This window comes from Lolium perenne, chromosome 5, assembly GCF_019359855.2.
Source record: "Lolium perenne isolate Kyuss_39 chromosome 5, Kyuss_2.0, whole genome shotgun sequence".
NCBI classification, from domain to species: Eukaryota; Viridiplantae; Streptophyta; class Magnoliopsida; order Poales; family Poaceae; genus Lolium; species Lolium perenne.
Window position 1 is genome coordinate 248,918,047 of NC_067248.2, and position 26,974 is coordinate 248,945,020.

The 26,974-nt window shown below is 41.3% G+C and overlaps 1 protein-coding gene across 1 annotated transcript; it reads left to right on the top strand.

Moving 5' to 3' along the window:
- The first annotated feature begins 66 nt into the window (after positions 1 to 66).
- Positions 67 to 4,208, top strand: LOC127302602 (probable inactive purple acid phosphatase 29). The gene is made up of 4 exons (XM_051333099.2): positions 67 to 380; positions 2,575 to 2,966; positions 3,389 to 3,843; positions 4,074 to 4,208. The coding sequence occupies exons 1-3, from the start codon at positions 128 to 130 to the stop codon at positions 3,839 to 3,841; spliced, it is 1,098 nt and encodes a 365-aa protein (XP_051189059.1). The 5' UTR covers positions 67 to 127; the 3' UTR covers positions 3,842 to 3,843; positions 4,074 to 4,208.
- Positions 4,209 to 26,974: the final 22,766 nt, after the last annotated feature.

The following is a 26,974-nucleotide window of genomic DNA, read 5'->3' on the forward strand; positions in this document are numbered from 1 at the left end:
CCGTACGCCTCCTCTCCCTACCTCCTATAAAACTGGATAAATCCGCACCGCAAACCATCACTCGGCCACTACAGAATTTGACTTTTTCTCTCCCACTCCGAGCGAGCTGAACGCACGCACCCCCGGCATGGCCGCCCGACTCGGCCTCGGCCTCCTCCTGCTCCTCGCCGTCGCGGCGGCGGCCGACGGGCTGCGGTTCCGGCGAAAGAGCGGGACGTTCAAGGTGCTGCAGGTGGCGGACATGCACTACGCGGACGGGCGCAGCACCCCGTGCGAGGACGTCCTCCCGGCGCAGCAGCGCGGCTGCTCCGACCTCAACACCACCGCCTTCCTTTACCGCCTACTACGCGCCGAGAAACCCGACCTCGTCGTCTTCACTGGTCCGCGACCCATTCTTCTCCCAATCTTTCCATGCTTCGTTAAATACAGTACTAGTTCGATTAGCTGCTGTTTCGTCGGTGGCACTACTTCCTCTCTCCTCTCAACTTAGAATGTATATTAGTTTCAATTAAAAGTTAAACTTTATAAAATTTGATTAACTATTATATGAAAACACATTAACTTTTATAGTCCCAAATGCATGTAATATAACATGAAAATATACTACCTCCGTTCTTATATCATTTTCGAAAAAGTCAAACCTTCTAAAGTTTGACCAAGTCTTAACAAAAATACTTCAAGTTGCTGTTTCGTCAGTGCCACTACTTCCCCTCTCAGTAACTCACTTCTCTCAAATTAGAATGTACTATATTAGTTTTAATTAAAATTTAAACTTTATAAAATTTGATTAACTATCTAAATGAAAACATATCAACTTTTATAGTCCCAAATGCATACAATATAAGTATATAACATGAAAATAAACTACCTTCGTTCTTATATCATTTTAAAAAGTCAAACCTTCTAAAGTTTGACCAAGTTTTAACAAAAATACTTTAAGTTGTTCTTTCGTCGGTGCCACTACTTCCCCTTTCAGTTGCTCGCTTCTCTCAACTTAGAATGTATATTACTTTTAATTAAAAGTTAAACTTCATACAATTTGATTAACTATTATATGAAAACATATCAACTTTATAGTCCCAAATGCATATAATATAATATGAAAATATACTACCTCCGTTCTTATATCATTTTTGAAAAAGTCAAACATCCTAAAGTTTGACCAAGTTTTAACAAAAATACTTTAAGTTAATGTTTCATCGGTGCCACTACTTCCCCTTTCAGTTGCTCGCTTCTCTCAACTTAGAATGTATGTTACTTTTAATTAAAAGTTAAACATCATAAAATTTGATTACCTAATATATGAAAACATATCAATTTTTATAGTCCCAAATGCATATAACATAATATGAAAATATACTACCTCCGTTCTTGTATCATTTTCGAAAAAGTTAAACCTTCTAAAGTTTGACCAAGTCTTAACAAAAATACTTTAAGTTGCACTTCTCTCAACTTAGAATGTATATTACTTTTAACTAAAAGTTAAGCTTTATAAAATTTGATTAACTATTATATGAAAACATATCAACTTTTATAGTCCCAAATGCATATAATATAACATGAAAATATACTACCTCCGTTCTTATATCATTTTTGAAAAAGTCGAACTTTCTAAAGTTTGACCAAGTCTTAACAGAAATACATTAACATGTAAAATACAAAAAAATATAAAAAAATCAACACTTGTAAAGTTTGACCAAGTTTTATAGTCCCAAATGCATGTAATACAATAATATACTACCTCCCTTTTTATATTATTCTAAAAAGAGTCAAACCTTGTATTGGTTGATCAAGTTTTTTTAGAAACTATTTTCGTACGATGTCTACTGAATACCATATTTGTTGATAGATTTACTAAATGTTTAGTCAAACTTAATTCAGGTTGACTTGTTCAAAAAAATATAATCCTTACAAAGTTGATGAATGTATATTTTTCATGACAGTTCTAATAACACTAAGTTAATGATGTAGGTGTTAATACTATTTTCTATACATTTAACTAAAACTTACAAAGCTTAAATTTAGCTGAAACATATAGGCATCTTAATTTAGAAAGAAGGGAGTATGAATTATTGAATTCAGCAATTTAGAAATGCTGCACGTGCAATTTAGCAATTTCGAATCCAGCAATTTGTTCCGGTGCACAATCAAACCTGGACCGTATAAACACTTCCCTTTGTTTCCGTCGTCGTGTTGTTTTTATGGGCAATCTTTGCTGATGTTCCCAAGGCTGCAATTTTGGCAACCGACTTATTTAGATTTTTTTTAATTTTTTTTTAGATTTTGCTACTCTTAGAAAAGGAATGTGAATGCATTTGGAGACATGGTAATTGTGCATAGATGAGTTTGCTTTCAAGCAAAGCATGACAATAAAAAACTCTATCAAGTAAGGGTTTGTTTATGTCATAGTTGACTGAGTTCTTAAAGAGAAAAATGCAACCGCAGTTTGAATTGTAGTATCTTTTTAGGTGATTGAGAGTTAAAAAAAAAAATCGCACTCAACCAAGATATAGCAAAACTGATCAGATAAAGAGATTTGCTTAGGTGATTTCATCGTCAGTGTTTCTTGTTCAGGTGACAACATCTATGGCCCGGACTCAACCGACGCGGCCAAATCGATGGATGCGGCGATTGCTCCTGCCATTGCCATGAGACTGCCCTGGGCTGCTGTGATGGGTAACCATGACCAGGAGAGCACCCTGTCACGTGAGGGCGTGATGCGACACCTTGTAGGCATGAATAACACCCTTTCACGCTTCAATCCAGAAGGGCTAGAGATCGACGGCTACGGAAATTATAACCTGGAAGTTGGCGGGGTTGAAGGAACGCCGATGGCTAACAAATCAGTGCTCAACTTGTATTTCCTTGACAGTGGCGATTATTCTACTGTGCCGTCGATCCCTGGTTACGGTTGGATCAAGACTTCACAACAAGCTTGGTTCAAGCAAACCTCTGCGAGTCTCCAGGTGAATAATTTGGCGATTTGTCGCCATCTTGGTTATATAGTACTCGTACTTTCTTCTGCCATACTGAGTATTGTGTCCCTATATTGACTAGTACTATTTTCTATTAGCCACAACACATTAATTATCTGTTGAGCCATCTTAATTCTGCAAAATTCGTCAATAATTTATTCTGAAGATGTAAGTTTAAAAAACGTTCATGCTGTGTCAGCATAGATGATATACATCTGTTCTCTCGCACTGTATTTCTGAAGTTTCTGGATACAGTTCGTTGCAAAATGTTTTGCTGTTAAGTTGGATATAGAGAGATAAAAGAACTTGATGACTGTAATTCTGGTACGGTAAGCTCATTTTGTTGGTGCTATACTGCTATGTACATATCCTCCTATGTTAGAAAATATAATAACAGAACTTACAAAATGCAGGCAAATTATACGAACGAACAACCCAAACAGAAGGAGGCAGCACCTGCTCTTGCATACTTCCACATTCCATTGCCAGAGTTCGGAAGCTTCACAGCATCCAATAGGACAGGAGTAAAACGGGATCCTATCAGCTCAGCGTCAATCAACTCCGGCTTCTTTACCAGCATGGTGGAAGCTGGAGATGTGAAGGCGGCCTTTGTAGGACACGACCACTTAAACGACTTCTGCGGGAACCTCACCGGCATTCAGCTGTGCTACGCTGGTGGGTTCGGTTACCATGCGTACGGGATGGCCGGATGGTCAAGGAGAGCAAGGGTGGTGTCTGTGCAACTTGACAAGACACAAGACGGCAAGTGGCAAGGGGTGCAGTCTATCAAGACATGGAAGAGGCTTGATGATCGGCGTCTCACCACAATCGACACCGAGGTCCTATGGAAAAGAGGCTCTAATTAATGGTAAGTCCCTCTTCATGATGCTAATTCTGGCAAACATAAACATACTCCTGAGTAGCTGTGTTAGTACAGTATGAGTGATCTGGAAGGACATGTCTCATAAAACAGACTGGAAACAACAAGTAACATGATCCACTCTCTTGCAGTACTATATATGAAACAATTATATATCTTGATTGAGCGAACATATGTTTTCAGAACCCGCAACTTATCTGAGTGTTGCCAATTGACAGGGAGTCACAAGAAGTATCGTGATGGAAGCTGAGTTCAGGATGGGAATCTACACATAACACATCATGTACACTGTTGGTACTCAGCTAACATACGAAGGTTGTAACTATGTAAACGAACACACATATAGTACGCCACTTGTATACAGGCCCGGTCCTGAGGTTTTGAGGGCCCGGGGCGAGACAAAAAAACCAGGGCCCTTTATACATACTTAATGTTATAACACTTGTATCCGAAAATATTAATACAAAATACTATGATATATATTATATTAAAAAATCGAACATAACTAGAAGAAAACTCATTGATGATGGTATATAAATATTACTCTTGTCGATTATCATAGTGACTCTGCGTTTAGTCGTGCCGTCATTATTCGTGATGTGCTGAACTCGATCGGAAGAGGCCGATTCAGCGGAACTGTTTTCGCGTTGTTCCGTAATTTGTGGGATGTCGAAGTTTTGAGTGAGATTTTTTTCTAGACAATGGGTGTGGGAGATGGTTCAGTGGAAATCGTGGGTGGGTAGAAAAGATGATTCTACACCGTGCGATATGAGTCGATTGAGGGCCGAGATTCAATTTTTCAACGGCGCTTCGTGCCTTTATAAGTAGTAGAGATAGAGATTAGAACAACTAACCAAAACACTAGTAAAATAATCAGCGACGTGAAAAGTAAAATAAATTTTTGTTAGGCAAAAATGAGTTGATTGTCTGCACTCACCGGCCCCATCCCACTTAATATTCTGGTAGCTAACATCAAAGAAGAAAAAGTTGGCCCAAAACAAAATAGGCTCAAGCAACAAAAGAAGTAAAGCCCAATTATCGGTCCACTTAGAGAGCAGCCTGTTGGTAACGATTCATCCTTTCTTCTACCTGAAACATACGAGAAAACACATCTGGACCTGCTCTAATGGTGGTGCCCCATGAAATCTTCCTCTATACTGGCTACTGCCTATGTCACACCTAACGGGCCCCTTTGATCCCAGGGCCCGGGGCGGCCGCCCCGCTCGACCCCCCTCAGGGCCGGGCCTGCTTGTATACACAGGTTTTCACCGGTGTAATTGTTCTCATTAGGCTAAAAGTGGATCATGGATTTGTTGTAGTTAAGTACACATGTCATTCTTTGCAAATGGCATCAATTGTCAAAATAAAATAAAATAAGAATACTGATTATGCTAATGTGGCTTCTCTTTTCTCTCATAGGTTTATTACCTGCAAGGTGTTTCAGTTGTTCAATAGAAACAAGAATCCATGAATTATTTGTGTCATGCTGCTTGAGTGTACTTACAAAATGTTTTCATTATGTTACACTTATGGAGGCTTTTTCTTTGAGTGTGTGCGCGCTGATACATGCATTTTGCATCATCATCGTCATTACTGGATCACGTGTTTAGGATGTTAATTGAATTGATCTTGAGTTATTTTCCCATTTTTAGACTACTTACGAGATTGTCTTCCAAAGTCGATTTCTATTGGTATTTAACTCTAGGAGGCAGAAAAACATATTTTCGTATTTCGCCACTTGAAAGAACTTACAGAACTCAAATAAACCGAGGAAAACTGCATAGAAAGTTTTTCACGAGGACCAAGGATGTCAGCACTGGAGGGCCACGAGAAGAACCACGGACCTTCCATGCCGTGCATTGGTTCCCCCGGTTCCCCAAGTATCGTCTCACTTTCTCCTTTTTATGTAGCTCTCTATCCTGAAGAAAGTCCTCCTTTTTCTCATGAGAGGGCATATCATGCTATCTCGCGGCCACCACGGGTGGGAAATCAAAACCATCGTAGGATGGGGCCCCTCTCCATTGAAATCTTCACTGTCTCCACCATCAACACAATCACCATTTTTGAGATTGGTGTCACCCCCCTCGTAGTTTGTGTAGATGGAAACCCAGCACCTCTTTGGTGTCTTGTGCATGAATGTACTTGGCTTATTGAGATTTTTCTATGGTGAATATAATTTTTCAGATTGTGCTGTAATCAATATGGTGATCATGTCCACGTTTTAACATTGTGAGTATTTTCCCATGTTTGTGAGGGCATAGGATAACTTATCCATGATTTTTATATATCATGCTCTAAGTATTTGGATAAATTTATATATTTTGTGGTTCCATGATTGTAATACACGAACGTTTGATTGCATGTTACTTCATCTCTGTGGGATCATAGGACTGCACCTTAAAGTAGGGAAAAATAGGAGGAATGGTTGGAGTTGACAGAAACCACATTCCAATCCTTAGACTTGCAATAGGGGATTGTCGATCACGGGCCCTAAAACATAAAGCGGTGGTTGGACTTTTGTCTCAGTAAATTATATGATTGCTCACATAAATGGCCTTAGGATCAATCACTAGCTAGAGGTGTACTTACTCATATGTATGGCATCACATATTCTAGGCTCCGTACATTCAAAATAAAATTTACAAGATATTCATCTACAAATCTATGTGCTTAATAACTCAATGTTGTCCTTAAGAAGGTTTGACTCACATGAGTGAAAATCAAGCTTGTCCTCTTTGTTGCATAGATGATTGTGATTTTTCTAAAAAGAACAATATATTTTAGCACTTGTATTTTACCTTTCTTGTGTTTTATTTTTTTAGTAACTTATACATCAAAATAGTAAATTCTTTGCATCTTTTATTGTTTACATTTGTCAATCTACTGAACCAATTCCTTCATATTCTCGTGGGTTTGACCCTCACCACTGATCAGAAGGTACTATAATTGATCTCGTATAATTGTGGGTCAGGAAGATAAAAAAAAATTATCATCGTTGGGGAACACAATGCTTTTGGTAAGTTAATTTCGTAAGGTTGCATAAAAGCTATTTTATTGTTTCTATTTGTTGTTTGTTTAAGTTGTTATGGCAGCGGCTTGAAAAGTCCCCAAGTCATTTGATGTCCTTTCATTCCTCTTCATGTCGTGAAAGATATTATGAAAGATCGGTTTTCAGGTGATGAAAGTGAGGGACCAGCGGGTCATTTACTAAAGATTGAATCAATGTGTATTCTATTTGAACTCTTGGGAATTTCTCACGATGAAGTAAAGAACAAAATATTCTATCTATCTATGAAGGGTGAAGGTAGAAATTAGAATCATTCTTTAAATCATACATATAGACTTGATTGGGAATATCTTAAAATCTTTTTTTTTTTGCGAAACATGGTATAAATGCAAACACCCACAAGATACAACCATACACTCATTGCTATGTACAGAATCATACACCCTACTTCTACGAGCACCTTAGAGAGTTTGAACCCGAGAAACTGATCCGACAGATCTTGAGATTGATGAAGAAACTGATCATATGAATCTTGAGATTGATGAAGTCACCATAGAGGCCTCGTGGTTGGCGGAACGTCGCCTTCCAGTGGAAAAATATTTCACATGTATGAGACATCAAAGCGTCAAACCTAGAATTTGATCCATGTCACTGTCCTCGTAACCATCCAACCACAATTTAGATCTCCTTAACAACACATTTTATGTGAAGTATTACTCACATTTGAAATTTGAAAGCTTACGATGATTGTTTACATATATAACTTTTGGCCCTATTCTGGATAGAGTATTGCTCGACCTTAGGGAGATTAAAAGGTCTTCTTCCGAAAAATCATTCTCGTGGTTTCTCAAAAAGTGTTATGTTCACAAATTTACATGCGAGGAAAGTGTTATGTTCACAAATTTACATGTGAGGTTTTCTCAATGTGATAAAGATTTCTTCTTTTGGAGATAGTTTCATGAATGGATCGTAGCGACAAGAGGGGGGTGAATGACGCTACGACAAGTTTTAGCCTTTTTAAATTTTAGCGCAACGGAAGGTAAAGGTGATAGCTTTAGCGATAGCGGTGTTCCTACAATGATACTAGGACAAGTGCAACAAGTAAAGGAAACAACAAGATAGTAAGAGTAAGGAGCGAGACAACCGGAGGGCGCGGAGACGAGGCGAGGTTTGTTTACCGCAGTTCCTTCCACAATAGGAAGTACGTCTGCGTTGAGGAGGTGCTAGTCTCACACAAGAGACTAGACGGCCACACCACGAAGGAAGGCCTCACCTTCTTCCTCGAGAGAGCTCCACGAAGGTGCTCCCCCTCTTCCGCTAAGGCACCGGTCGAGGCGGTGATTCCTTCACAAGGTTGGGGCGAGCTCCACACACAAGGATGCTCCCAACACCCTATGGAGCTAGTACATCACCAAGCTAGCTTCCATAGCTCCACATCTCCAATGTTCCACCATAGGAACTCTACCACCAAGATCCACTAAGGAGTACCACGAATTTGCGAACTTTCTTCCAGTAGAATGATAGATCAGGGTCTCCTCCACCACTCCTCAAAGTATGGGCAAGATTGGTTGGATGGTTGGAGAGATCCCCTCACTTTGAGCTCAGCAACAATGAAGGAGAGAGAGAGAAGAACTAAATTGGGTTGGAGAAGAAGGGGCCCTTTTATAGGTCCCTCCAAATCCAACCGTTATGTGCTGCTTTTGCCTAAGCGGTACTACCGCTTCTGGGAAGCGGTACTACCGCTCTGAGTTCGAATTCCCACAGAACTTGTCCACGTGGACACATAGCGGTACTACCGCTTGCGGTACCGCAACAGGGTCCAAACCTTACTGGACTCGAAGCGGTACCGGAGCGGTACCACAGCGGTACTGCCGTAACGTGTTAGGGTACTTGAGCGGTACCGTGGGCGGTACTACCGCTTGCAAGTGGTACTACCGCTCAAGGTACCACAAAGGTACCGTAACCTGGTCTGTGGGTCAATCTGATGTGCAATCCTCAGAGCGGTAGCTCGGGGCGGTACCTGTAGGGGTAGCGGTACTACCGCTCCTGGTACCGGTAGTACCGCTATGGCTAAAGCAGCTTTTTCCTCTTTTCCTCTCCTACCATGTTACCTCGCGACACACACAAAAAACCAGAAAGCCTAAAAACTACGCTTTGGTTTTCTGATCATAATGTGTTCGGCGAGGGCACCGTACACCTTGCAAACCTATCAATGACAAACTTTGTGCATGGTTAGAATTGTTCGAGTGTTGTTATCAAACACACAAAACACGGGATATAGATCTTGCTCTTACAATCTCCCCCTTTTTGGTGTTTGATGACAACACACGAATTTGCAATAATTCATAGGATATTATGATAAGGTATTTGGTTTGCAAGAGTAGATGAAACTCCCCCTAGATGTGTGCATATTTAGAATATGCATTTGTATACAAATGCACATATCCTAGAGAGAAGCTCCCCCTAGATTCTACAAACCAAGCACAAGTGCTAAGAAGAACATATGACAAGATCATGTAGCACAAGCACACTATGGAGGCAAGTATAAGTGCATATAGGAGAGTTTGGGTGAACCTTTTCATACCTTTGCCTTGAGAAAACCCAAACTCATAATAATGAGAGCCTCCATAGGATTGATGTAGCCAATCAAAGGATAAATAATGGAGACCATTAAGCTATGAACGATTAAGTCTTAATACAAACCGGGGGATCGGGAGATCCACAAATAGAGTAGCAAGCACACATACGAATTAAGTTCCAAATAACTATGGGAAAGTTTGATGCCAAGGCCGAAAGAACCAAAACGAAGCACCAAGCCCTTGGCATCCCCATGCAAATTCCCGTCCTAATAGATCAACTTCTCCCCCTTTGGCATCGAGACACCAAAAAGGGAGAAGGAGCATACTAACGCCCCAAGGGAATCACTCGTCATCATCATCCTCACAGTCGTCATCTTCATTCTCGTCACCCTCATCCTCAACGTCCTCCTCCTCTTCATACTCGCCTTCATCATCGTCTTCTTCTTGGGGTTGATGGTGCTGCGGTAGATGCGATTTATGATGTCATAGACGGGGAGGAGGTTGTAAGCACTCCCACACAACATCCTTCCTGGAATGTAGAGGTCGGCCATCTTCTCTTTGGCCATTGGCTTGGGCTGTAGGTGGATCTTGAAGACATTGGTGTCATAGCCGTGAAGCTCATATCCAATGCCTCTAGCAAAGTCCTCCCACGTGGCCTCCATCACATGCTCCCTAGTCATCCATTTCAACGAGCGAAAGCCTCCTTCATCCTCAAGGAAAACAGCTGTGGCATAGAATTGGCATATCACCTCCTTGGAGTAGTTGTGAGAGAAGGTCATCAGAGGTATCAGCCCTTGTTTATCACAAATCTCAAGAGCTTCTCCAAAATACTTGAGGTTGGAGTTGAGATTATCCATGCTGATGGAGTATTGGGGACAACAGTTGAATTCCTTGGCCCCATAGACATCGTTGTAGATCCTTTCCTTATTGACATGATGGAAGTAGGAATTGGGGCATTGACGGGCATTCCTTGGCACTAAATACGGATTGGCCCCTCGTATTTCCAAGAATTGGGCTTTCTTGACACCAACCATTGATTTCTGAGGGCCTTGGGCGGTTATAGCTGCTGCCTCCCTCTGTCTCTTGGTGGTTCTTGCCGGTACGATCTCCTCTTGCTCGTCTTCATCTCGATGATGACGAGAGGATGGCTTAACCTTGCCACCACGGGTCTTAGGTGCTCCTGTGAATAGCAAAGATTTGGGAGGGAATAGGGGATAAGTGCACAAGCCATGAATTGAAAGATCAAAAAGGACACTAACAAGCAACATTGGTGATACTAGTCAAAGCGGTAGTACCGCTTGGACCGGTAGTACCGCTCGTGAACGAGCGGTACTACCGCTCAAGCTCAGCACATCTAGATCGAGATTGAGGACATGGCAAAGTAGATTCTAGTGTCACACATTGTTGCTAGCTAGTATCCCCGCACATGTAGAGCTTCCAAGAAGGCTTCTCCACCATAAATCTCCATCAAACCCTAGCCTATGCATCTAGGGAGTTCAACACACCCTAGAGAGAGAGATTAGGGTTCATACCGGAGGACATGGCAGAGAAGGAGGTGGGGAAGCTTCTCCATGGAGAAGATTTGGCCGGCGGCGGCTGGAGGAGGAGATCGGGGCCGGTCTCCTCGAGGTCTTGAGGTTGGGGGCTCCTTTGGTTCGAGGTGGGCAGGGGATTTGTGGTGATTTGGGGAAAAACGACCTGCCCGGTACCTCTAGTCAAAAGACGCAAGCGGTAGTACCGCTCGTAAAAGCGGTAGTACCACTTACCGGTACTTACCCGGTACTTAGGGCGGTAGTACCGTTCTGGGGGTAATGTTCAGTTTCGTCAGATAACTGCCCCAGAGCGGTAGTACCGGCCTGAGAAGCGGTAGTACCGGCCTCCAAACTCAAAGACACTCAGATTTTGGTGTAGACTTGTGCTTTTAGACTGAGTTGGCTCAAGAGATAGATGATGGCTTAGGATTAGATGACGGAACTGTTAAGGTACTACCCAACCAAGCTCGCAAGAATCAAAGCAAGAAAAGCCAAGCTTGGGTGGATCTCCCATGAAGAAACAAAGACAAAAGAAGAAACAAAAAAAAAAGACAAGAAGAGAAAAGAAAAGAAAACAAGAACAAAAACTCCTCAAGGAGGAGGTTGGTGGCCGAAGCCACAGTGTAAGAGTTTGGTAGTGTGAGGTCGCGTAGAGACCTAGGACTCACGACTACAACTCAACATGAAGCTCATAGTCACTTGATTGACGAATAGCATATGCTTTGGGTTTCTTTATGCATCATGGGGGGAGGGATAGCTCAATAAATTTAAATCGCACCCCCCATATGTTCATGCGTGCTTTACATCTAGACATATGACACAAGAGTGGTATAAGTATCCACTTTTGACACAATGTCCGGATGAGAAGCACAAAGGTAGAGAGGCAAACCTTGACGATTATCGATAGAGAGTGTGTCCATTGTCTTGTCGGACTCATTAGTTGATCCTTGGGGTTGCTATACCATTGGACCCCCTCATATCTTGCTCTTGAGTGTGTCTTGTACTTTGCTTGAGTTATGAAAGAGTCTTGATGCTTTAGCACCCCCGGCGATAATGGACCAAAAGGATAGGTTCTTGTGAGGTCCCTTGATCTTCATCATGATTTGGGTCCTCGCCATGACCTCATTATTGTTGATGCCGAACTTGAGGTTGTGGAAGAGGTGATCTAGCACTTGGTTGTCCAATGGAAAAGACTTGGCCTTGTGGTGTAGATGGCTCCACATAGGTGGAACTTCGTCCTTCCCCGGCACTCATAGAAGGTAGCTTTTGAGATCGGCGAATGCCAACACCCATCCTTCCTATGGTAACCGGGGGAATTGCATCTCCTTTCTCACAAGAAGCACTTCGTCTCCTCCAAAGAACTATCATATCCATCGAAAGGTCTCATCACTCAATACCACAAACCACACAATAGACTCATACTCCATCATCATGTTTGAGTGTCTTCTTAGGTTTGTCTTTCACTTCCGGCAACCCTATGAGGTTAGGGTAAGAGTATGACTGGGAGCAAATAGTGGATTCCTTCTTTGCCAATGAAAACATCCAAGATCTTGAGCACAAACTCCATTCCATTGTTGCTTCTTCTTGCAAGGATTATGTCATAGAATTTGTATTTAAATTGTTTGAGACACTTCATCATGGTTCATTTCCTTCAACACAATTCCTACAAAACACAATCTCTACACAAAGAAGCAAATTCCATTAGTCCTAGGACGTGGCCTCTTGAAGAGACTAGCTCCACAAGAGAACCACTACATGTTCATAATAGTAGGTACAAAGACCCAAGAGTGTAAAGCAATGAACAAAAAGAACATATGCAAGAGTCTTGACAAGGTAGGACTTGATCACCACCTTGTCAAGGCTCCAATACCTTTAAGCTTGTTTGTGTTGTCGTCATGAGAAAGATAGAGATGAGTGACTTGATGAAGACAATGAATTCCTTGCTTCCGGACATAAGACTTGTGGCTTCAAGATTAACCACCCAATAGGCACCTCCGAAAGCAAGGACTTCCATGGATCAAGAGTTGGAAATAGGAGCCCATTTTTCAATGGGCCCTATCTTCATATTCTTCGCTTCATTGATCCTTCTTCCTCTCTCGATATTCTTTGGCATGATTGCCACTTCTCCTTCATTGCATAGGTCCTCATAGGCTTCAATGACTCCTACCAAGAATTGGATTTGGATTTGGAGACTCTCAATCTCGGACTTCAAGTTGTTAGCTTCATCTTCACGATCCAATATAGCTTCCTCAAGAAGAGAATTTCTTCTCAAGAGTGAATGCTTGTGTATCTCCAAAGTGGCAATGTCGTCTTCATGATTACGACAAATGTAATCCTTGGTTGAGCGTTTGTATTCTTCTATGGCTTCATCTTGAATAAGCTTGATCATCATAAGTTTGTCCTTGCTTCTCTTAAGATACGCAATTTCATCCTCATGATTACAACAAGTGACATTTTCTTTGCTCAAACGGATCCACTCCAACAAGGATTCATTTTGCCTTTCATTCACTTCAACTAGCTTGGCCTTGTGTTTCTTTAGAGTGGCAATCTCTTCTTCATGATCACAACATTGCACCTTCTCTTTACTCAAGCGATAGTATTCATCCAAGGCCTTCTCTTGAGTTGAGATGACTTCTAAGAATTTTGCATTGTGTCTTCTCAAGAAGCAAACTTCGTCAAGGGGCTTGTCGCAACATGAATTGGGACCTTCATCTTCTTTCTTCTTGGCAAAGGTGCAACATCCTCAAGCGACCATTCATGATTTTCTTCAAGATAACACTTCTTTGCCTTGAGCTTGTCCACCCAACCAAGAGCATAGTCTCGGTCCTTGATGAGTTGGGAGATGAGAGAATTGTTGAAGTCTTCAAGAATAAGAGCACTATCTTCAAGAGTCATGCGCATGCACACTTCTTCCTCATAAGCTTAGGTGAGGGAGAGAAGCTCTAATTCCTTCTTCTTTTCAAGCCTTTCATTTACCATCCTATGGTCTTCATCTCCAAGCATGTTAGTTCTAGGCTTCTCGATGGAGGAGATCTTGGTGACGTCGTTGTTGAAGGATAACTTGGAGAGCCCTTTGGGGAGAGATCTAAACTTGCTCTTACGAATGAGATATCCACCATTTAAGTCCCTTCTCTCGTAGATACAATCCGCAACGAAGTGACTTTTGTCGCCACAATTATAGCAAGAGTTTCTTGGTCTTGAGTTTCGTTTCTTGTTTCCACTCCAAGGAAGGAGAGCAATGTAGAACTTTTTCTTGATCCAAAGGTCATCCACAAATGTCGCTCCAAGATCTCACATTTGCATGGCGAGAGCAATAAGACGCCGGTACATCTCTTCGGGCGATTCTCCCTCTACCATGACAAAGTCGTTGGCCATCACTTCACTAAAACGAGAGCATTGGATGCTCCCATTTCCAAGGAAGAGCTTGTCAAGTTCGTCCCAAGCTTCCTTGGCGGTCTTGAGCGAGCGGATATGAGCGCGGTCCTTGGGAGTAATGGCCAAGTGAATCATGTCGATGGCGATGGCGTTGAGTTGGTGGTCCACCACTTCCCTTCTTGTCAAGTTCATTGGGTCTTGTGGTGAATATCCCACTTCAATGATACGCCAAAGCTCGGTAGAGGCGCTGCGCACATGAGAACGCATTAAGAACTTCCAATCATCAAAGCTATTAGATTCAAGTAATGGTGGTAAACCATGAGTCACACCGCAAGGCATGGGTATTGGGACATTTACGGCATGATCACTTGGTGGAAACACCGTGATACGCGTACAACACACGTCCGTTGGGAGCCCCAAGAGGAAGGTGTGATGCGTACATCGGCAAGTTTTCCCTCAGTATGAAACCAAGGTTTATCGAACCAGTAGGAGCCAAGAAGCACGTTGAAGGTTGATGGCGGCGGGATGTAGTGCGGCGCAACACCAGGGATTCCGGCGCCAACGTGGAACCTGCACAACACAACCAAAGTACTTTGCCCCAACGAAACAGTGAGGTTGTCAATCTCACCGGCTTGCTGTAACAAAGGATTAGATGTATAGTGTGGATGATGATTGTTTGCAGAAAACAGTAGAACAGGTATTGCAGTAGATTGTATTTCAGTATAGAGAATTGGACCGGGGTCCACAGTTCACTAGAGGTGTCTCTCCCATAAGATAAACAGCATGTTGGGTGAACAAATTACAGTTGGGCAATTGACAAATAAAGAGGGCATGACCATGCACATACATATTATGATGAGTATTGTGAGATTTAATTGGGCATTACGACAAAGTACATAGACCGCTATCCAGCATGCATCTATGCCTAAAAAGTCCACCTTCAGGTTATCATCCGAACCCCCTCCAGTATTAAGTTGCTAACAACAGACAATTGCATTAAGTATTGCGCGTAATGTAATCAGTGACTATATCCTCGAACATAGCACTAATGTTTTATCCCTAGTGGCAACAGCACATCCATAATCTTAGAGATTTCTGTCACTTCCCTAGATTCACGGAGACATGAACCCACTATCGAGCATAAATACTCCCTCTTGGAGTTACAAGCATCTACTTGGCCAGAGCATCTACTAGTAACGGAGAGCATGCAAGATCATAAACAACACATAGACATAACTTTGATAATCAACATAACAAGTATTCTCTATTCATCGGATCCCAACAAACGCAACATATAGAATTACAGATAGATGATCTTGATCATGTTAGGCAGCTCACAAGATCCGACAATGAAGCACAATGGGGAGAAGACAACCATCTAGCTACTGCTATGGACCCATAGTCCAGGGGTAGACTACTCACACATCACTCCGGAGGCGACCATGGCGGCGTAGAGTCCTCCGGGAGATGATTCCCCTCTCCGGCAGGGTGCCGGAGGCGATCTCCTGAATCCCCCGAGATGGGATTGGCGGCGGCGGCGTCTCTGGAAGGTTTTCCGTATCGTGGCTCTCGGTACTGGGGGTTTCGCGACGGAGGCTTTAAGTAGGCGGAAGGGCAGGTCAGGAGGCGGCACGAGGGGCCCACACCACAGGGCCGCGCGGCCACGGCAGGGATCGCGCCGCCCTAGGGTGTGGCCACCTCGTGGCCCCACTTCGTCTCCTCTTCGGTCTTCTGGAAGCTTCGTGGCAAAATAGGACCCTGGGCGTTGATTTCGTCCAATTCCGAGAATATTTCGTTACTAGGATTTCTGAAACCAAAAACAGAAAACAAAGAATCGGCACTTCGGCATCTTGTTAATAGGTTAGTTCCAGAAAATGCACGAATATGACATAAAGTGTGAATAAAACATGTAGATATCATCAATAATGTGGCATGGAACATAAGAAATTATCGATACGTCGGAGACGTATCAGCATCCCCAAGCTTAGTTCTGCTCGTCCCGAGCAGGTAAAACGATAACAAAGATAATTTCTGGAGTGACATGCCATCATAACCTTGATCATACTATTTGTAAAGCATATGTAGTGAATGCAGCGATTAAAACAATGTATATGACATGAGTAAACAAGTGAATCATATAGCAAAGACTTTTCATGAATAGTACTTCAAGACAAGCATCAATAAGTCTTGCATAAGAGTTAACTCATAAAGCAATAATTCAAAGTAAAAGCATTGAAGCAACACAAAGGAAGATTAAGTTTCAGCGGTTGCTTTCAACTTGTAACATGTATATCTCATGGATATTGTCAACATAGAGTAATATAATAAGTGCAATATGCAAGTATGTAGGAATCAATGCACAGTTCACACAAGTGTTTGCTTCTTGAGGTGGAGAGAAATAGGTGAACTGACTCAACAATGAAAGTAAAAGAATGGTCCTCCATAGAGGAAAAGCATCGATTGCTATATTTGTGCTAGAGCTTTGATTTTGAAAACATGAAACAATTTTGTCAACGGTAGTAATAAAGCATATGTATCATGTAAATTATATCTTACAAGTTGCAAGCCTCATGCATAGTATACTAATAGTGCCCGCACCTTGTCCTAATTAGCTTGGACTACCGGATCATCACAATGCACATGTTTTAACCAAGTGTCACAAAGGGGTACCTCTATGCCGCCTGTACAAAGGTCTAAGGAGAAAGCTCGCATTGGATTTCTCGCTATTGATTATTCTCAACTTAGACATCCATACCGGGACAACATAGACAACAGATAATGGACTCCTCTTTTATGCATAAGCATGTAACAACAATTAATAATTTTCTCATATGAGATTGAGGATATATGTCCAAAACTGAAACTTCCACCATGGATCATGGCTTTAGTTAGCGGCCCAATGTTCTTCTCTAACAATATGCATGCTTAACCATAAGGTGGTAGATCTCTCTTACTTCAGACAAGACGAACATGCATAGCAACTCACATGAAATTCAACAAAGAGTAGTTGATGGCGTCCCCAGTGAACATGGTTATCGCACAACAAGCAACTTAATAAGAGATAAAGTGCATAAGTACATATTCAATACCACAATAGTTTTTAAGCTATTTGTCCCATGAGCTATATATTGCAAAGGTGAATGATGGAATTTTAAAGGTAGCACTCAAGCAATTTACTTTGGAATGGCGGAAAATACCATGTAGTAGGTAGGTATGGTGGACACAAATGGCATAGTGGTTGGCTCAAGTATTTTGGATGCATGAGAGGTATTCCCTCTCGATACAAGGTTTAAGCTAGCAAGGCTTATTTGAAACAAACACAAGGATGAACCGGTGCAGCAAAACTCACATAAAAGACATATTGTAAACATTATAAGAATCTACACCGTCTTCCTTGTTGTTCAAACTCAATACTAGAAATTATCTAGACCTTAGAGAAACCAAATATGCAAACCAAATTTTAGCATGCTCTATGTATTTCTTCATTAATGGGTGCAAAGCATATGATGCAAGAGCTTAAACATGAGCACAACAATTGCCAAGTATCACATTACCCAAGACATTATAGCAAATTACTACATGTATCATTTTCCAATTCCAACCATATAACAATTTAACGAAGAAGAAACTTCGCCATGAATACTATGAGTAGAGCCTAAGGACATACTTGTCCATATGCTACAGCGGAGTGTGTCTCTCTCCCACAAAGTGAATGCTAGGATCCATTTTATTCAAACAAAACAAAAAACAAAAACAAACCGACGCTCCAAGCAAAGCACATAAGATGTGATGGAATAAAAATATAGTTTCAGGGGAGGAACCTGATAATGTTGTCGATGAAGAAGGGGATGCCTTGGGCATCCCCAAGCTTAGACGCTTGAGTCTTCTTGATATATGCAGGGGTGAACCACCGGGGCATCCCCAAGCTTAGAGCTTTCACTCTCCTTGATCATGTTGTATCATCTCCCTCTCTTGATCCTTGAAAACTTCCTCCACACCAAACTTAGAACAACTCATTAGAGGGTTAGTGACAATAAAAATTAACATGTTCAGAGGTGACACAATCATTCTTAACACTTCTGGACATTGCATAAAGCTACTGAACATTAATGGATCAAAGAAATTCATCCAACATAGCAAAAGAGGCAATGCGAAATAAAAGGCAGAATCTGTCAAAACATAACAGTTCGTATTGACGAATTTTATCGAGGCACCAGACTTGCTCAAATGAAAATGCTCAAATTGAATGAAAGTTGCGTACATATCTGAGGATCACTCACGTAAATTGGCATAATTTTCTGAGTTACCTACAGAGAAAACAGCCCAGATTCGTGACAGCAAAGAAATCTGTTTCTGCGCAGTAATCCAAATCTAGTATGAACTTTACTATCAACGACTTTACTTGGCACAACAAAACACTAAACTAAGATAAGGAGAGGTTTCTACAGTAGTAAACAACTTCCAAGACACAAAATAAAAACAAAGTATTGTAGTAAAAACCATGGGTTGTCTCCCATAAGCGCTTTTCTTTAACGCCTTTCAGCTAGGCGCAGAAAGTGTATATCAAGTATTGTCGGAGGGTGGTACTTCTACAGCGGGGTGTGGATTTTTCTCAACCAAGCATAGTATATTGGATACATAAGTTTTAGCGTCTCCCTTTTCATTAGTCTTGGGCTTGCTACTCTCATCAAACAAATTTTCGGGAACAAGCCAAGCATAGTTATTTTCTAGTGCATCATTCATAGCTAGGAGTTTACATGGTATTGGTGCTTTGATCTCCCCTCCATCATCAATATTATTAGTGTACCTTATTCTATCCATGTCCATCTTTTCAAGGAGACTAACAAAATTGGTATAAGAACCAAGCATATTAAATTTAGCAAAGACCTTTCTAGCTTCTCTTACTAGACCACCAAATTCTCTAAGAAGGGTTTCTAAAACAAAATCTTTCTTTTCCCCCTCTTCCATATCACCAAGTGTAAGGAACATATGTTGGATTATAGGATTGAGATTAACAAATTTAGTTTCCAACATGCGAACTAAAGCAGCAGCAGCAATTTCATAAGTAGGAGCAAGGTCTACCAAGTGTCTATCTTCAAAATCGTCAATGGTACTAACATGGTTGAAAAATTCCTCTATATTATTTCTCCCAACTATAGACCCACGTCCTACCGGTATGTCTTTTGTGGTAAAATTAAAAGGAAACATGATGAATCAAGTAAAGTAAATGCGAGTAACTAATTTTTTTGTGTTTTTGATATAGCAAACAAGATAGCAAATAAAGTAAAACTAGCAACTAATTTTTTTGTATTTTGATTTAGTGCAGCAAACAAAGTAGTAAATAAAACTAAGCAAGACAAAAACAAAGTAAAGAGATTGGGATGTGGAGACTCCCTTTGCAGCGTGTCTTGATCTCCCCGACAACGGCGCCAGAAAAAGAGCTTGATACGCGTACAACACGCGTCCGTTGGGAACCCCAAGAGGAAGGTGTGATGCGTACATCGGCAAGTTTTCCCTCAGTATGAAACCAAGGTTTATCGAACCAGTAGGAGCCAAGAAGCACGTTGAAGGTTGATGGCGGCGGGATGTAGTGCGGCGCAACACCAGGGATTCCGGCGCCAAAGTGGAACCTGCACAACACAACCAAAGTACTTTGCCCCAACGAAACAGTGAGGTTGTCAATCTCACCGGCTTGCTGTAACAAAGGATTAGATGTATAGTGTGGATGATGATTGTTTGCAGAAAACAGTAGAACAGGTATTGCAGTAGATTGTATTTCAGTATAGAGAATTGGACCGGGGTCCACAGTTCACTAGAGGTGTCTCTCCCATAAGATAAACAGCATGTTGGGTGAACAAATTACAGTTGGGCAATTGACAAATAAAGAGGGCATGACCATGCACATACATATTATGATGAGTATTGTGAGATTTAATTGGGCATTACGACAAAGTACATAGACCGCTATCCAGCATGCATCTATGCCTAAAAAGTCCACCTTCAGGTTATCATCCGAACCCCCTCCAGTATTAAGTTGCTAACAACAGACAATTGCATTAAGTATTGCGCGTAATGTAATCAGTGACTATATCCTCGAACATAGCACTAATGTTTTATCCCTAGTGGCAACAAAGACATCCATAATCTTAGAGATTTCTGTCACTTCCCGCATTCACGGAGACATGAACCCACTATCGAGCATAAATACTCCCTCTTGGAGTTACAAGCATCTACTTGGCCAGAGCATCTACTAGTAACGGAGAGCATGCAAGATCATAAACAACACATAGACATAACTTTGATAATCAACATAACAAGTATTCTCTATTCATCGGATCCCAACAAACGCAACATATAGAATTACAGATAGATGATCTTGATCATGTTAGGCAGCTCACAAGATCCGACAATGAATCACAATGGGGAGAAGACAACCATCTAGCTACTGCTATGGACCCATAGTCCAGGGGTAGACTACTCACACATCACTCCGGAGGCGACCATGGCGGCGTAGAGTCCTCCGGGAGATGATTCCCCTCTCCGGCAGGGTGCCGGAGGCGATCTCCTGAATCCCCCGAGATGGGATTGGCGGCGGCGTCTCTGGAAGGTTTTCCGTATCGTGGCTCTCGGTACTGGGGGTTTCGCGACGGAGGCTTTAAGTAGGCGGAAGGGCAGGTCGGGAGGCGGCACGAGGGGCCCACACCACAGGGCCGCGCGGCCAGGACAGGGGCCGCGCCGCCCTAGGGTGTGGCCACCTCGTGGCCCCACTTCGTCTCCTCTTCGGTCTTCTGGAAGCTTCGTGGCAAAATAGGACCCTGGATGTTGATTGCGTCCAATTCCGAGAATATTTCGTTACTAGGATTTCTGAAACCAAAAACAGGAGAAAACAACAACTGGCACTTCGGCATCTTGTTAATAGGTTAGTTCCAGAAAATGCACGAATATGACATAAAGTGTGCATAAAACATGTAGATATCATCAATAATGTGGCATGGAACATAAGAAATTATCGATACGTCGGAGACGTATCACACCGCATGAATATCTCTTAAATGTCCCGCAACCGGAGATTCATCCTTCCCTTTTGATGAGGTGTCAACGTCCTCAAGATCCTTTTCCCGAGGTGGATTTGTTGATCGCTCAACAATTCCAACACAAGGAAAAGTGTTAACTTGTGGTGGGGAAACATCGACACCTCTCTTAGTATCTATGATGGGGTTTGATTTTGGAGTAATCAACTCCATCATCATAGCCTTCAATTGAGATACAATGGATGACTCCAATTCCTTGAGGTCATCCAAAGTAGCCAGAGTATTATCGGCACTTGATGATGGAGATGATTGCTCACGGGGAAGGACTCCATTCACAACCACCTCTTGTTCGGCCATTTCTTAGGCGGTAAAGCCCGAGCAAGACAACCTTGCTCTGATACCACTTGAATGGATCGTAGCGAACAAGAGGGGGGTGAATGGCGCTACGACAAGTTTTAGCCTTTTTCAATTTTAGCGCAACGGAAGGTAAAGGTGATAGCTTTAGCGATAGCGGTGTTCCTACAATGATACTAGGACAAGTGCAACAAGTAAAGGAAACAACAAGATAGTAAGAGTAAGGAGCGAGACAAACGGAGGGCGCTGCTGTCTACTGTTGGCTTCTTTTCCTGTAGACAGTGTTGGGCCTCCAAGAGCAGAGGTTTGTAGGACAGCAACAAGTTTTCCCTTAAGTGAATCACCCAAGGTTTTATCGAACTCAGGGAGGAAGAGGTCAAAGATATCCCTCTCAAGCAACCCTGCAATCACGATACAAGAAGTCTCTTGTGTCCCCAACACACCCAATACACTTGTCAGATGTATAGGTGCACTAGTTCGGCGAAGAGATAGTGAAATACAAGTAATATGGATGTATATGAGTGGTAATAGCAATCTGAAATAAATATGGCAGCGAGTGAACATGCAACAGAACTTGTTGGAAACGGTGTTTCAATGCTTAGAAACAAGGCCTAGGGATCATACTTTTGTAGGGATTCGTTGCATAGAAAACAAAAAATTTCCTACCGCGAACACGCAATCCAAGCCAAGATGCAATCTAGAAGACGGTAGCAACGAGGGGATTATCGAGTCTCACCCTTGAGGAGATTCCAAAGCCTACAAGATGAGGCTCTTGTTACTGCGGTAGACGTTCACTTGCCGCTTGCAAAAGCGCGTAGAAGATCTTGCTCACGGCGCCACGAACGGGCAGCGCCTCCGTACTCGGTCACACGTTCGGTTGTTGATGAAGACGACGTCCACCTCCCGTTCTAGCGGGCAGCGGAAGTAGTAACTCCTCTTGAATCCGACAGTACGATGGCATGGTGTCGGTGGTGGTGGAGAAATCCGGCGGAGCTTCTCTAAGCGTGCGGGATGTGGTGGAGGAGAGAGAGCCGCTAGGGTTTGGGAGAGGGGGGCGCCGGCCTCAAGGGGTGCGGCCACCTTGGTGGTTGTTGGGGTGCGGCCAAGCTATGGCTCTGTGGTGGCCGGCCCCCTCCCCTATGCCCCTCATTATATAGGTGGAAGCCCCAAGAGTTGTAGTCCAAGTCTTCGAATAAGACCCCAACACCAAAACTTCCCAAAAGTGGGAAACCTACTCAAGGAGGGAGTCCTACCCAAGGTGGGACTCTCACCTTTTCCTTAGGTGGGGTGGCCGGCCACCATGGGTGGAATCCACCTGGGATTCCTTCCCCTTAGGGCTGGCCGGCCATGCTAGTGGAGTCCCTCCGGGACTCCACCTTCCATAGTGCCATTCTTCCGGACTTTTCTAGAACCTTCTAGAACCTGCCATAAATGCACCGGATCATTTCCAAACTTGGAATATGACTTCCTATATATGAATCTTACTCTCCAGACCATTCCGGAACTCCTCGTGATGTCCGGGATCCCATCCGGGACTTCAAACAAAACTTCGAACTCCATTCCATATTCAAGTTCTACCATTTCAACATCAAACCTTAAGTGTGTCACCCTACGGTTCGCGAACTATGTGGACATGGTTGAGTACTCTCTCCAACCAATAACCAATAGCGGGATCTGGAGATCCATAATGGCTCCCACATATTCAACGATGACTTCAGTGATCGAATGAACCATTCACATACGATACCAATTCCCTTTGTCACGCGATATTTTACTTGTCCGAGGTTTGATCATCGGTATCACTTTATACCTTGTTCAACCTCGTCTCCTGACAAGTACTCTTTACTCGTACCGTGGTATGTGGTCTCTTATGAACTTATTCATATGCTTGCAAGACATTAGACGACATTCCACCGGGAGGGCCCAGAGTATATCTATCCGTCATCGGGATGGACAAATCCCACTGTTGAACCATATGCCTCAACTCATATTTTCCGGATACTTAATCCCACCTTTATAACCACCCATTTACGCAGTGGCGTTTGATGTAATCAAAGTACCTTTCTGGTATAAGTGATTTACATGATCTCATGGTCATAAGGACTAGGTAACTATGTATCGAAAGCTTATAGCAAATAACTCAATGACGTGATCTTATGATACGCTTAATTGGGTGTGTCCATTACATCATTCATACAATGATATGACCTTGTTATTAATAACATCCAATGTTCATGATTATGAAACTAATCATCCATTAATCAACAAGCTAGTTAAAAGGCATTACTAGGGACTCTTTGTTGTTTACATATCACACATGTACTAATGTTTCGGTTAATACAATTATAGCATGGTATATAAACATTTATCATAAACATAAAGATATATAATAATAACCACTTTATTACTGCCTCTAGGGCATATCTCCTTCAGTCTCCCACTTGCACTAGAGTCAATAATCTAGTTTACATTTGTAGAGATATAATACCTTGGCCTTCCGGTGCTTTATTATGTTTTGCTCACGGGAGAGGTTTTAGTCAACGGATCTGACATGCTCAGAACCGTATGTATTTTGTAATTTATTTGCGTCTAAACGCATCACTCATTTCCAAATGAGTCGGCATTAAATATGTTTTGGTCTTCTGGTGGAACCTTAATACCGCGGTCTGAAATATGTCACTAATATTGTCACACACAATATAGCTTCAAAGTTCTGACTCTGTCGGAACTACACCAAGTTCTAAAAGAACCTCTTGACTTAACATCCTTTGTCATTGTCAAAACAATGACATACTCTGCCTTCTTTTGTAGAATCCGTCACAATATTTAGAACTCTTCTAAATCTAGCATAGATAACTTCTAGCTCATTGTGCTACCTTTTAAACAACACTTAGTCTAATTTGAAATTGAAATTTTATTTTCATATGTGACAAAACAAATATCGGTGCAACACTTTACAGCGATTTGTTTGTCATTTCTTCATACAAAAACTATATATATATATATTCTTGGTTCTTCTTAAGTACTCAAGAATATTCTTACAGTTTTTCAATGATCATCACATGAATCATTCTGGTATATGCTCCTAACTTTTTAGAGCACAAGATATCTGATTATGTACATATTATTCATGATCTAAAATCACTCATGTGTTTTTACTCATCAAGTGTCAGATACACTCAAGTCTTGTTAAACCTTCACATGACAAGAACATTTTCTTAATATTTCTATATTGAACTACTTCAATATCCATTCTATGTACTTTGACTTAAACTTATTATGTGTTTCAATCTATCTTCATAGATCTTGACACTAAATTTGTTTTAGTCCATATCCTTTCATTGAAGTTAATTTCTCAATGAAACCTTTTTAATCAAGTATATAATTACATCATTTATAACCAACTATATGTCATCTACATAAAGTATTATAAATATGTCTCAGCGCTCCCACTTAATTTCTTGCAAATGCAAGTCTCTTCATCGTCTCTGATGAAATCAAAAAACTCTTTGACTATTTCATCTGGTGAAGATTCTAACTCCATGATACTCACTTCATCCAATTGAAGTTTGTATACCTATCTAGTATTCCACGAACTAGCAAAACAATTGGTTGTATCTTATATACACCTTTAATACACACGTCTGATAAGTAATGTATTTTGCCATCCTACTATCATATCTCATAAAAGAAATATGTAGTGATTTACTAGAATAATCCACATAGACTATAAGCATTGCTACGGAAGATCTAATCTTATCGTAGTCAACTCTTTGAACTTTGTCGTAAACAACTTTTCGACAAGTCAAGCTTCTTCAAGGATATTTCATCCAAGTCCATCAATTTTATAGATCTATTTACTTTCAAAAAGTATTTATCTATCTTGGATTTCATGGCGTATAGCCATTTTAACGGAGTCAGGGCCCAACATAACTTCTTTGTTTGTAGTTGGTTTATCATTGTTCAAAATCAATCCTTTGTCCACAAATCATTTATTTGATCACAAAGTAAACCATACCTACAAGGTTCAATATGTACTTCGATCTCCATGGCTAAAACACTTTGTAGTCATGGGAGCCATGATCGTTGTGGCCGCTTCCGAAACTAATTCCGATGCTGCGCTACTCTGATCATTATGCTCAGGTTCATAAACTTTATCAAGTTCTATTGTCCTCCCACTCAAATACTTCGCTAGAAACAATTTCTTGGAAATAAGAAACATTGACAAACACTTTTGTCTTTGTCTACATAGTGGGAAGAATTCCCAATCAATTATCTGGGATAACCAACAAAGACATTCATCCGATTTTGGTTGTAAACTTATTTACTTATGCTATGCATATCAAAATTTTAAGAAAAGACTATTAGGATTCATACCCATGCCATAACTCGTATGGTGTCATTTCAACGGATCATGATGATGCTCTATTAAGTGTAAAAGCGGTAATCACTAAAGCATAATCCACAAAAAATATAATGGCATCAATATTTTATCTCATCATTGATCCAACAAGATTTGGATACATCTCTCGGATACTATATCATCATTATGATACTCCAAGAAATGTGAGTTTTAGAACAATTTCATGACTCTCTTAGATGTTCGCTAAAACTCGTAATTCAAATATTTTCCCAATGATCCAATCATAAATATTTGATTTTTCTATTATGATGATTTCCGCTTCATGCTGAAATTTATTTGAATCCATTCAAATGTTTCAAACTTCTTCCTTATCGAATATATCCACATATATATACTCAATTTATTGTTGGAAGTTTTCATGAAGTAGAAGAATCTCCCGCACACAACTATGCCTAGTGAACCACATATATTATCATGTATGTTTTCACTAAGTTAGTTGCCCGTTCAACTCTTGGCCTATGAACGGTATTTTAATCATTCTCTTTAGAAAAGATTTGCAAGCGCCAAATGATTCAAAAATCAAATGACTCCAAAAATCCATTTGCATGGAGTTCCTTCATTCGTTCCTTTCTAACATGACCTAAATGGCGGTTCCACAAATAAGTGGAATTCAAATCATTTGCCTTATGGCATTTTAGCGTCAGTGTTATGTATGTGTGTTTCACCATTTATAATAACTTATCCATCGTATATGGAGTAATGTCATAATTTGAACAACTCATTGTTTTCATTTGACCAGAGCAAAATAACAATTATTAAGTTCTTTATTATAAATTCTAAGGGCTAGATAGAATGCTAATGACGAACATAATAACACT

Coding starts and splice junctions, on each gene's coding strand:
- LOC127302602 (XM_051333099.2), top strand. CDS start 128: ATGGCCGCCCGACTCGGCCTCGGCCTCCTCCTGCTCCTCGCCGTCGCG. Junction 381..2,574: donor CGACCTCGTCGTCTTCACTG/GTCCGCGACCCA, acceptor TTTCTTGTTCAG/GTGACAACATCTATGGCCCG. Junction 2,967..3,388: donor AAACCTCTGCGAGTCTCCAG/GTGAATAATTTG, acceptor TACAAAATGCAG/GCAAATTATACGAACGAACA.